Source organism: Cucurbita pepo, unplaced genomic scaffold, assembly GCF_057944985.1.
Source record: "Cucurbita pepo subsp. pepo isolate OVF unplaced genomic scaffold, ASM5794498v1 scafford_48, whole genome shotgun sequence".
In the NCBI taxonomy this organism is placed as follows: domain Eukaryota; kingdom Viridiplantae; phylum Streptophyta; class Magnoliopsida; order Cucurbitales; family Cucurbitaceae; genus Cucurbita; species Cucurbita pepo.
This window is the reverse complement of record NW_028257953.1, coordinates 21,609-34,103: the sequence shown is the minus strand read 5'-3', so window position 1 is coordinate 34,103 and position 12,495 is coordinate 21,609. Positions and strand designations below refer to the sequence as shown.

The 12,495-nt window shown below is 34.4% G+C and overlaps 1 protein-coding gene across 1 annotated transcript; it reads left to right on the top strand.

Moving 5' to 3' along the window:
- The first annotated feature begins 525 nt into the window (after nucleotides 1–525).
- LOC147783937 (polygalacturonase-like) lies at nucleotides 526–11,758 on the top strand. The gene is made up of 6 exons (XM_087120976.1): nucleotides 526–597; nucleotides 928–1,172; nucleotides 9,606–10,071; nucleotides 10,216–10,505; nucleotides 10,771–10,999; nucleotides 11,331–11,758. Exons 1-6 carry the CDS (start codon nucleotides 526–528, stop codon nucleotides 11,622–11,624), a joined length of 1,596 nt encoding a protein of 531 aa, XP_086977102.1. The 3' UTR covers nucleotides 11,625–11,758.
- The last annotated feature ends 737 nt before the right edge of the window (nucleotides 11,759–12,495 follow it).

The window sequence follows — 12,495 nt, the reverse complement described above, 5'->3', positions numbered from 1 at the left end:
GTGACCATCCTATTTAGCAACGGCGACGACTGCATCTCAATCAGTCCAGGGACCTCCAACTTGTGGATGGAAAGTATTACATGTGGACCTGGACATGGAATCAGGTAGCTAGATTACGACGAACATGTTTAGAATTTTTTTTTTAAGGGTTAAATAAATTTGTCGCACTAAATTTTAAAAGATAAACCTAAACGTTGAATTAAATTTGAATCATTAAAAATATATCCTAAAGTTATTTTGAAGGTGAGAAAAAAGATTTAAATTATTTTAAAATTATTTTGGATCAAAGTTGTTATTTAATATATTAGGTTGAAGTGAGAAAATTGAACCTCATGAAAAATTTGGTATTTTATTGAATGTATTTGTAGCATTGGGAGCTTGGGGATAAAGGCCGAGGAGGATGGAGCGCATAACGTTACAGTGACATTATCTACTTTCACCGGGACTCAGAATGGAGTAAGGATTAAGTCTTGGGGAAGACCAAGCGGTGGATTTGCTACAAAAGTTTGTTTTCAACACATTATTATGGATAATGTGAAAAATCCAATCATAATTGATCAAAATTACTACCCACATGAGGAAGACTGCCCTGGTCAGGTATATTTTCTCATTAATCTCACAAGTTAATTTTTTTTTCTAATTATATTTAACCTTACATTTGAATAGAACTCAAATTTTTAATTTTATAAATAATCGATTTATTTTATCTTTGATGGCTTGAAATTTGTTTGGTTTAAAATGGGTGCTAAATTATTAGTATTATTTTTTGTTACATTAAATTACACTTATGGGTAATAAATTGCGGACTCGGTTACCCTCACATATCTTAATATGGTACGAAGTTTTTAGGTGGTAAAAAAGTTTATAGATGTCCTTGTTTATCCGTTTTCTTAGCATATTTTGATCGTTATTCTTTATTCTGATTAGGCTTCTGGAGTTAAAGTTAGCGAAGTAACATACGAAGACATCAAGGGAACTTCCGCCACTGAAATAGCAATCAATTTTGATTGTAGCCCAATAAACCATTGCGCTGGATTAAGCTTGAAAGACATAAACCTAACTTACGAGAATCACATCGCTAAAGCTTCATGTAAAAATGCCGAAGGAACAACCTCTGGTGTGGTTGAACCTTCTGGTTGCCTAGCAGACGAATCTAATTTTCCGCTTAACGTGTTGGTACTAAAATTAAAGGATAATAAAAATGCTCTAGAGGGCTTATAAATTAATTACCAATTCTATCTTAAAAATAAAACAACTTTGACAAAATTTTAAACTCAATAAACTTTTTCTTATGGTATGGTATTTAGTGATTTAAAACAATTGCAGTCGTGGAGTAGGTCTAAGTGTTCCCACAAAACGAGAAAATCTCAATGAATTATTATACTAGAATAACTCTTATTCCTATAGTTGTTAAATATTATACTAGAATAACTCTTATTCCTAGAGTCCTTTTGGTAACTTTTAGTTTGCTCAACCACATCATTAACCATCTTAATAAAATCTACCCATTATTTTAGACACAGCAGTTTGTCCTTTTAAGAGTTCAGCTTAATATTGACCCATGCAAATAAATTCCACAGGAGGACAGTCAAAAAGCCACCGTGAGCCTCTATATGAATCTCACATTACGAACCAATGATCGAGACCGTATGATGTATTGTCATGTTTCCTTCTCGCTATTTTGAAAATAGTTCCTTCTTATGAAAACTAGGGTAGACTTATTTATTTGCAAGTGAACTCGAACTTAAGACCCACTTTGTTGGCAATAACTTCCCTTTGAGACTTGTGGCCATCTACCCATATTTTTCTTGTTATTTTTAGGGCTTTTCTTTATCATCCGGCATTGGACAAGACTTCTCTAGAGATGAATTTGGGATTTATGGGCTCAATCTTAGGAACAAAGAAATGAACTATTAAGAAGAGTGAACCTTTCCTTCATGAAATACTCTCTTTATTGAAATTGACAAACTCTTGATCTTCAGCTTTACGGTGATTGCAACATTTTCATAAAGGACTTAGAATTGAAACACAGTGGATTGATCGATCAAATTTGAATTACAAATGTCGGTTTTGGGACCCAAAAAAAAAAAAAAAAAAAAAGAGAGTTTAATCCTAAAAATTTCCTCTCATTTTTGGATAATAAGGTATAATTGACGGCTCTTAGTGTTCATAGCAAAGTGGGTGAAATCATAGTGAACTGAGGGCTAGAACGTTCAAATGGAAAAAAGTTTCAGTCACCGAAGTTTGGGGTAAGTTTGGTTAACCCCATGATTTTGAGCCTCAATATCTCTTTTCTTAGTAATATGTTAATTGCTGAAATTGGTACCGACGTGTTCAAGTTCGAGATATCTTGAAGTTTGGTGAAGGAACCAATTTCAATCGAGGCCTAGAATGTGCTGAACGAGGGTGATATCAGACTATCTAAGCCTTCCCCACACGCATGTCCGAATGGTCACAAGGTAGAAGTTGATCGTGTGGTTAGTTCAGTTGAACTAACAATTAATGGTTGATCTAAACCCCATCCTTTAAACTCTTTAATGTTTTTGTTCAATTTTAACCAAAGGAGGATTGTAAATTGTGGGTTCAACATCCTAGACAAGTATATGTCTATCCTAACAACCTGATCACAAAATACCAAACATGTCCAAGTCAATTCATATCAGGATGGTATATATGTATGTTGTTTTTAAAACTTTTTACTGATTTCTCTCTCTTTTCTTTTTTACATGAATTAGGACCTAATTATGATATTTGTAGTGATTTAAGCTTGAGGAATGGGTAAAACCGAGCATGTAAATAGTCAATTCGAATTTTTTTTTTTTTTTTAAACATTACTGGTAGGAATTGACTTGGCCATGTTTGATATTTTGTGATCAAATTGTTAGGATAGAAATATACATGTCTAGGAAGTTGAATCACAATTTTGGATCCTCCTTTGGTTGAATTAGCGTGATAGGACAAACCAACTATTATTCATGTCTTTATTGAACTGAGCTGCTCAATTCATGTCTTAACATTTATTTCTACAGTCCAAAACAACGGGTAAGACTTGATCAACACGTATAAACAAGGTCTCAACAAACAACTTAGGGCTATGTACCAGAAAACTCTACCTTAATTCTTCCAGCCATAGCGAGTAAAATTGTTCTATCATGGCTCGAGGGCGAAAGCTAGTCCAACTTTAGCACTCATATCAACCGCTTGGATGTCTACATCCGCAGATACGGTGAAGAATGATTTTGGACGCCACTCGTGCTGGATAAGAGCACTGGGCCTTGCCAAAGTTGTTCACTCGAGCCTTCACCGTGGTCAGTGGATCAAGTGTATGTTGGGTGCCAACAGTGATGGTATTCTAAAAAAAGCAGGGTAGCTTCCATAAAGTCTTTGTGATATCTTTTTGTCCCAAAATCCCACTTTTGGACTCGGGGTGTGTTTTGTAATTGGACCATCGAGGTCGGTGCACATGAGAATGTGTACTCAAGTTATTTGGCTTCATTGGAAGCTGTTATAGTTGGCCACTTGTCAACATTTTCTCCTTCACAAGACTCGCATTGGATAGTGGCCGCTTTGTCTCATTTTCACCTACATCAAAAAGTGGCATTGGTGTTTAGATCTTTCTCTTATTCGACGAGTTGGGGTTATGTTCTTCCCTTTAGATGTCAATGGGTTGAACTTGTAAGAGTCCCGCTGACCTCTCGGTTGGAAATGAACGTTTAACTAGCGCGCCAAAAGTATTTGAATCGTTCTTGATCCTACTTAGAATTAAACAAAACAAAATGTTAAACAAACTACATTGAAGAAATATGGAGAAAGTTCTCGCAGATCTTTAATCTACTTGCTCCAACTTCTCCAATAGTTGAATCTCCACCGTAAAATATTAATCGCTAGGAATCGAACACAAAATCAAGGCTTGTGGTTGCTTCTTGAAAGAAAATCTGCAAGGATGGGAGAAGGAGACTTTTAGAGAGAATACTGGGGAAACGTGGGATACTTTTTGGGTCAACCCAAAGGTCTTCTCTACCGCTATTTGAGGATATTTACCAAATAATATATTTGAATATCTAACATGATAGGATATAACATCTTTTCCCAATCATATTTAAATGTCATAAGATATTCTAATATATATTTAACTAATTTAAATCTCGTTCAAATTTCAAATATATATTTTCATTCAATTATCTATATACATGGATTATTTTAACATTAAGTATATCAAAAGCAATAAATATATTTTTGTCCCATTTGAACCCATTAACTTAAATGTATTTTTCTTTCTTTATATTTAATATATCTAATATAATATATTTAACTTGGAGTGTTTAAATTGCAATTTAATATATCTAATATATTAAATTGCAATTTAAACACTCCAAGTTAAATATATTTTTTCTCTTTCTTGTACTTAATGATCTGATATGTTAAATATCAATTTGAACACTTCAAATTAAATACTTTTTCTTCTTTCAAATTTTTCTTCAACTAAATCGATCCTTTTCGTGTTACTATGAGCTGGCAAAGGAACCTTATGACCGTATTGATTATAAGCTGCAATGATGTAAAACTAATTAAATATATTCCTTAATTAATCAACTTTGTTCATTAACTATAGGCCACTCCATTGTAGACCTAGAGTTGCACGCTTATATAGTGTACAACAAGTTTTGACCATTGATATAATCGTTACAAGCTATCACGAGTTGTTCGCAATGTCTTATGCCTTAAGTGCCATAACTCTCTCATGAACAATTTACTTATGATCAAACCATAAACCAAGTCCTTCCAGGGTCGGTGAGAGAGTGTGACTCCATTGTTCAAGTCCCGAAATAAGCACTTAAGGGAACTACTCGTCTACTTATTCTATATCGGAAAGAGTGAATTTCATCTCGTGAAATTATGTTCCCAGCTCCCTGTTTGGTCAAGTTCCCAAAACAGTAGACATATTAAATTTGCTATAAAAGCCATTCTCAACTCCCATGGGATTGAGATTGAGTCGCATATGGTCAACCTGTAAAATATTAATTTTCTCGATTAATGAATTTGTGAAGCGAGATAAAAAAATTTCGTGGTCCAATCTTATACAAACTCTTTGCAGTATAAGATACACCCACTCACATGTGTCAACATGAACGATTTAAATATAATCGTTTGTAACAATTACAGACAGAGTCGTATCAATCATGTTATCAGGATAAGAGACCAAACCTTATCGACATACGATAGACCCTTTAGGTTATTCTTAAACATGATTCTCTTGTATGTCAATCACATGTTGTTTAAGATTACATCAATGATCTAGGACTTTTCATACCATGGATAATGTTAAATTTTAAATAAAATAATCAAATATATTATTAAAATTAAACAATTAATTACAAGGCTTTATGGCATGAATCTCAATACTCTCCATGTCCAAGATATTCTGACATTGTCCCACTTTTTTGTTGGCTTTTTGGCCGTTGATCTCACTTTAATTAATTTCAATTAATTAATTGATGTTTTGATGATAACAAACTACTTTTTAATTATTAACTATTTTCAGTATTTTGAACTGTCCACAGTATAAGGTCGGGAATAACGATTTCAACGACTTTTCAATTACTCAAATCAGAGCTAAAACGAAGAAATTACAATCGAGACAACATACCCAACGTGATGATGTGTCAGCAAAATCAAAATGATGGACAAATCAAAATATATAAAAGTATGACATTTATAATTTTGGGAGAGTAACAAATGGTGGAGTTTATTATTTTTTTTCTTCTTATTATTATATTTTTAAATAAAGTTATTTTTACAAAATATAAATTTGAATCTAACCGTTACTCACATCGATTTTTATTATTATTATATTATTATATTTATAATAAATTTTGAATTTCATTTGACCGTTACTCACATAACTTTTCATTATTATTATTATATTATATTACTATTATATTAAAATTTTTAAATAAATGAATTTAGAAAATTTTCTTATTTATTTACTTTTAATCTCCACCTTTCATTATTCCTAACACAATCCAAAGGTCAACATTCAATCCTACATTTTGCCACTTTTCTCCTCTATATAAACTCATCTTCCCCACATTTTAAAACACACAACTTACATACATTCTCCAATCCTCATTTGTTCAAAGTCTCCATTGTTTGTTGCTCTCTCCAAGCTTACAAGTTTTTTTCTTTTCATCTTATTCTTGAGAGGGATTATTATTGTATTGTGAGGAAATAGTTGTGAGTATCCCAAATTGTAAATCTACGCTTTGAGAGAGTTGTGGTGTGTTATTATCAAACTCAAATACTTGTATCGGTTTGTTCCTGCGCCGTGGAAAGGATTGAGTTTGCTCTTGAACTCGTAAAAAGAGCGGTGTAGCGGTTTGGCTCAGATCCGTGGAAAGAGTCGAGAAAGTTCTTTATTCAAATTCCCAAGAGGCGCTTGGAGAGTGGAGTAGGTTGAGTTTGACTGAACCACTATAACACTACGGTGTCATTTTCTCTAACTCTTTCCTATTTAATTTCAAAATTATTATTGTGATTTATTGCATATTCTACTTGATTATTGTTTTGACTTGAATTACTTTGTTATAGTAATTATCATCTTCTACTTATTTGGAAAAAGTTTCATCATCAGAAAAATTAATCACGTTTAAACACTTTTATCGTTAAAACCCTATTCACCCGCCCCCCCCCCCCCCCTCTAGGGTTGCCATGCCGATCCAACATTTTTATGTTACCCTAGTTTACCTGAGTGGCCTGGATCATAGATTGTAGTGTCATGGTATCCAGTTATTCTGACACTTGTTCTTAGCGTGCCTTTCCTTATAAGGAATTTGAGCAGGGTCGGTCTCAGTCAAGGCTCTACCTGCTCTACCCCCTCGTCAAGTACCACTTCAGATTTTAGGGAACATAATCTATCATCATGCAATAAAATCTAAGTTATTAGGTACGGTAACCAATTATAACCTAATTAGATCGTAAGACGTAGCTAACATATGCATATAATTCACATAAGGAGCGAGATCTTGCCTACTAACCTTACAACTTACACACCTTGTCAAGGCGAGGTGAGCTTCAGTCAAGTTGCAAGGTGTCACGGTCAGGCTTTTTCAAGGCGTGTTGCTTACGGTCGCGTGTCAGGTGTTCCAATGACGATGGTTGTCCAAAACGTATTGTCCACGACCGCATGCCCGTTCCAACCCCTTTACTTGCTTTCATGTTAGATTGGCATTTACTATTCTTGTTGTGTTAGTACGGGGGCATGACCTGTCCACAAAATCATGTCTACGCCCTTCATGGCTAAAATGCTCCAAAATGTACTACAGGGTGATGAAACTAGTCGTCAATTCTTCCTACGGGGTTATATGCTATAAAAGTTTAGTTGTTGCTTATTTGCTTTTAGCCTGTAACATTGTTTTCTAGCAACAAAAAAAAAAAAAAAGATTCTGCGCATTTTTCTCGCTTACATTTTCTAAAACACTTTCTTTCGAACATGACCAAGGCTCGATCAAACGTCCAAATTGTCTACGACTTACAATTTTCATACTGCGGACTTGTTCATCGGGTTAGAATAAGTGTCGCAAAATCGCTATCCCGCTCCACAAGAATGTGATTGTGATAAGTGGTATTACAGCCAAGTTGGCTCCTTGAATCGTAGTACACAAACATGTCTGCTGCAAAACAACTGGGCATGTCCTGGGCTAATCAATTGGTAGAGATCGAAGATTAGTTACTCTACTTAAGTCGTTCCTACAAGCAGGATACTTACTAGGTATATTTATAAATTCACCCCGTTTTGTTTTCTTTTTCAGTTGTTCGCAGGTTGCAGAGTCAAGGTGGAGGAGCGTTCGAGAGCTATGCAGTCAGAGAGGGGGTCGTTACGGAACTTCAGTCCTTCTTTCCATTTTGTCAGTCTTGTCTATTTCATTTTCTAGTTGTATCCAAGTCCATTTTCCCCTTTGTAATAAATTGGAAGTCTTGTAATTTTATTTTAATGTGGAATTGTTTAACTTAATTTGATTTTAATTTTACTCCATTTTCTTATTTTATTTTACTTATGTTTTTATTCGTTTTCGCTTTCGTCTTTTTACTTTCGATCCGAGTTTCGAAGTCTCAGAATTCGTGCCGTGACATCTTGGATTTTCCATACCAGCGATAATATAATATTACGAATAAAAGAATTATGAAATAATTAATTACAAAACTTTAGGGCATAAATCCCAACAATGGGAGACTTGAAGCAGTAGGAGGAGACTATGAATCCTCCAAAAAGATGGGTAGAAATCCATGGCAAGGACTTCACAGCCACAACAACTACAATCAATGGTCCTCGTCCAGCTTCATATACGAGGTGGTCTATCGAGAATCTGAATACCCACAAACAGTGCACCTTCATGCCTTCCGAGCCAAACCGTCGAAAACCCTGCATTGGGGGTCTTAAAGTACCTATTTGCTTTCAAGAAAAGAGCTGTAGAGACAAAATTGTCAATGTCTTATGTACATTGAGGACTAGGTTAACCATAGATCGGCCAAGAGCACAATGGTCGACCCTAGAGCTATGCACAACTTTATGATAGAGACGGAAGAAAAACACTTAAACATTCTCTAGTACAAAGACAGAAATGATGAAAGTTGTCAATGCGATACTTTTATCTACCTCAAGAGTTATAAAGAGAACTCCGATAAGTGAGAGGCGGTAAAAGAAAAGTCTTTAATGATAAAAAATTTGTCGATCCATATAAAAACGGCATATCATCGATATAGTCTATCAACGATAGACTTTGAGACTTCGAAAAGTGTAACATCCCTAAATTGTTTCTTTGTGTGGTGCATTTGTAAATTTATTGGATAGTTCAAAATATGACAAACAATTTTGCTTCTCTTTGTTTGTGTGACATCTTTGCAAATAAAAAGTCACCGACTCTATATTACATCACCAACTACAAATAAAAAAGACTATGAAAAATACATGATAGTGTTTTCTCCATACTATCTTCTAGAATATTTTATTATTTTTATTATAATAGAGAATCCATATAGAATTAATATCTACAAATATAAACACCTAAAAGTATTAGGAAATTGTTATTATTATAGTAGGAGGTTGAGAAGCCCGATCAATGAAACCGATGTTGTTACATTGCATAGTTCTTTAGTTGACACAAACAATTAAAATTAAACATCTTTTTTACAAAATAAGCGGTTGGAAAAATTAGGGTTTTTGTTTTTTTGGCTAAGATCTCCCCATGTCTTTTTTTAGTTAAATAAAAAATAAAATCATATTGACAAAAGAAACTTTTTTTAAATTCAACTAAACTAAAAATGAGAGATGGTCATTAAAATGGCAATGAGTGTCTTATCTTATAAGATAGCCTTCAATTTAAAAAGGTTGGCAGGAGGCAGAGATTTACCTACGTGACATGCCTAATCAAAATTAGTTAAAGGGTGTAAAAACAATAATTGTTAAATAGAACAAGAATAGAATAGTAGTTGAGACGGGTAAGTTCAAATTAGAGTTAGAAGGGTAAGCATTAACCTATAAATATGACTCCACAGCTCTTCCATTTTCCCATCACTTGCTTCCTTTTTCTCTCTCTCATGCTTATCAGGAGGCCTTGTATCATTAAGTTTTCTTTGGCTCCTCTCGTAACCTTTCATGTTTTTCTTTCCCTTCTATTTCTGTTTTGTAACCATGCCTTGGCTGCTGAATTAACATTCAATATTATTAGCCTCGGTGCCAAGCCCGATGGAAAGACCGATGCCTCGTCTGTGCTTCAAATGACATGGGCTAAGGCTTGTGACTCGTCTACACCGGCCACTATTTACGTTCCCAAGGGTATATTCTACGTTCGAAGTGTGAGCTTTAATGGGCCTTGTAAGAACAATGTTATTACTGTTCTCATTGATGGAACTCTTGTGGCTTCCTCGGACATTCAAGTTTTAGCTAAGAATAAATCTTGGATTGAGTTTAGTCACATAGATGGGCTTTCCATTACTGGCGGTATTATCGATGGGCAAGGAACTGCGTTATGGAATTGTAAACACTCGGGGAAGAGTTGCCCCACTGGAGCCACGGTATGCAAAATTTGAGTTGGCTAGATAAAAAATAAAATTTGAAAATTTTTCTTTAGCCGAAAGTTGAAAGAAAATGAGTCCATTAATTACAATATTAATTTAAATTTGTACTAATTCTTGCTTTCGATTCTTTTGAATGGACAGAGTCTTCGAATAAATGATGCACGAAACGTGAACATCAATGGATTGTCTTCAATTAACAGCCAAAAGTTCAACATTGTGGTGAGTGGGTGTCAAAACGTGCATATGACAAGAGTGAATGTCTCGGCTGCAGACGATAGTCCAAACACTGATGGCATCCATGTGGAACAATCATCATATGTGACCATCCTCAACTCGAGCATTAGCAACGGCGACGACTGCATCTCAATCAGTCCAGGGACCTCCAACTTGTGGATGGAAAGTATTACATGTGGACCTGGACATGGAATCAGGTAGCTAGATTACGACGAACATGTTTTGAATTTTTTTTTTAAAGGGTTAAATAAATTTGTCGCACTAAATTTTAAAAGATAAACCTAAACGTTGAATTAAATTTGAATCATTAAAAATATATCCTAAAGTTATTTTGAAGGTGAGAAAAAAGATTTAAATTATTTTAAAATTATTTTGGATCAAAGTTGTTATTTAATATATTAGGTTGAAGTGAGAAAATTGAACCTCATGAAAAATTTGGTATTTTATTGAATGTATTTGTAGCATTGGGAGCTTGGGGATAAAGGCCGAGGAGGATGGAGTGCATAACGTTACAGTGACATTATCTACTTTCACCGGGACTCAGAATGGAGTAAGGATTAAGTCTTGGGGAAGACCAAGCCGTGGATTTGCTACAAAAGTTTATTTTCAACACATTATTATGGATAATGTGAAAAATCCAATCATAATTGATCAAAATTACTGCCCACATGGGGAAGACTGCCCTGGTCAGGTATATTTTCTCATTAATCTCACACAAGTTAATTTTTTTTCTAATTATATTTAACCTTACATTTGAATAGAACTCAAATTTTTAATTTTATAAACAATCGATTTATTTTATCTTTAATGGCTTGAAATTTGTTTGGTTTAAAATGGGTGCTAAATTATTAGTATTATTTTTTGTTACATTAAATTACACTTATGGGTAATAAATTGCGGACTCGGTTACCCTCACATATCTTAATATGGTACGAAGTTTTTAGGTGGTAAAAAAGTTTATAGATGTCCTTGTTTATCCGTTTTCTTAGCATATTTTGATCGTTATTCTTTATTCTGATTAGGCTTCTGGAGTTAAAGTTAGCGAAGTAACATACGAAGACATCAAGGGAACTTCCGCCACTGAAATAGCAATCAATTTTGATTGTAGCCCAATAAACCATTGCACTGGATTAAGCTTGAAAGACATAAACCTAACTTACGAGAATCACATCGCTAAAGCTTCATGTAAAAATGCCGAAGGAACGACCTCTGGTGTGGTTGAACCTTCTGGTTGCCTAGCAGACGAATCTAATTTTCCGCTTAACGTGTTGGTACTAAAATTAAAGGATAATAAAAATGCTCTAGAGGGCTTATAAATTAGTTACCAATTCTACCATAAAAATCAAACAACTTTGACAAAATTTTAAACTCAATAAACTTTTTCTTATGGTATGGTATTTAGTGATTTAAAACAATTGCAGTCGTGGAGTAGGTCTAAGTGTTCCCACAAAACGAGAAAATCTCAATGAATTATTTATTCCTATAGTTGTTAAATATTATTCTAGAATAACTCTTATTCCTAGAGTCCTTTTGGTAACTATTAGTTTGCTCAACCACATCATTAACAATCTTAATAAAATCTACCCATTATTTTAGACACAGCTTAATACTGACCCATGCAAATAAATTCCACAGGAGGACAGTCCAAAAGCCACCGCGAGCCTCTATATGAATCTCACATTACGAACCAATGATCGAGACCGTATGATGTATTGTCATGTTTCCTTCTCGCTATTTTGAAAATAGTTCCTACTTATGAAAACTAGGGTAGACTTATTTATTCGCAAGTGAACTCGAACTTAAGACCCACTTTGTTGGCAATAACTTCCCTTTGAGACTTGTGGCCATCTACCCATATTTTTCTTGTTATTTTTAGGGCTTTTCTTAATCATCGGGCATTGGACAAGACTTCTCTAGAGATGAATTTGGGATTTATGGGCTCAATCTTAGGAACAAAGAAATGAACTATTAAGAAGAGGTGAACCTTTCCTTCATAAAATACTCTCTTTATTGAAATTGACAAACTCTTGATCTTCAGCTTTACGGTGATTGCAACATTTTCATAAAGGACTTAGAATTGAAACACAGTGGATTGATTGATCAAATTTGAATTTCAAATGTCGGTTTTGGGATCCCCCCCCCCCCCCCCCCCCCCAAAAAAAAAAAAAGAGTTTAATCCTAAAATTT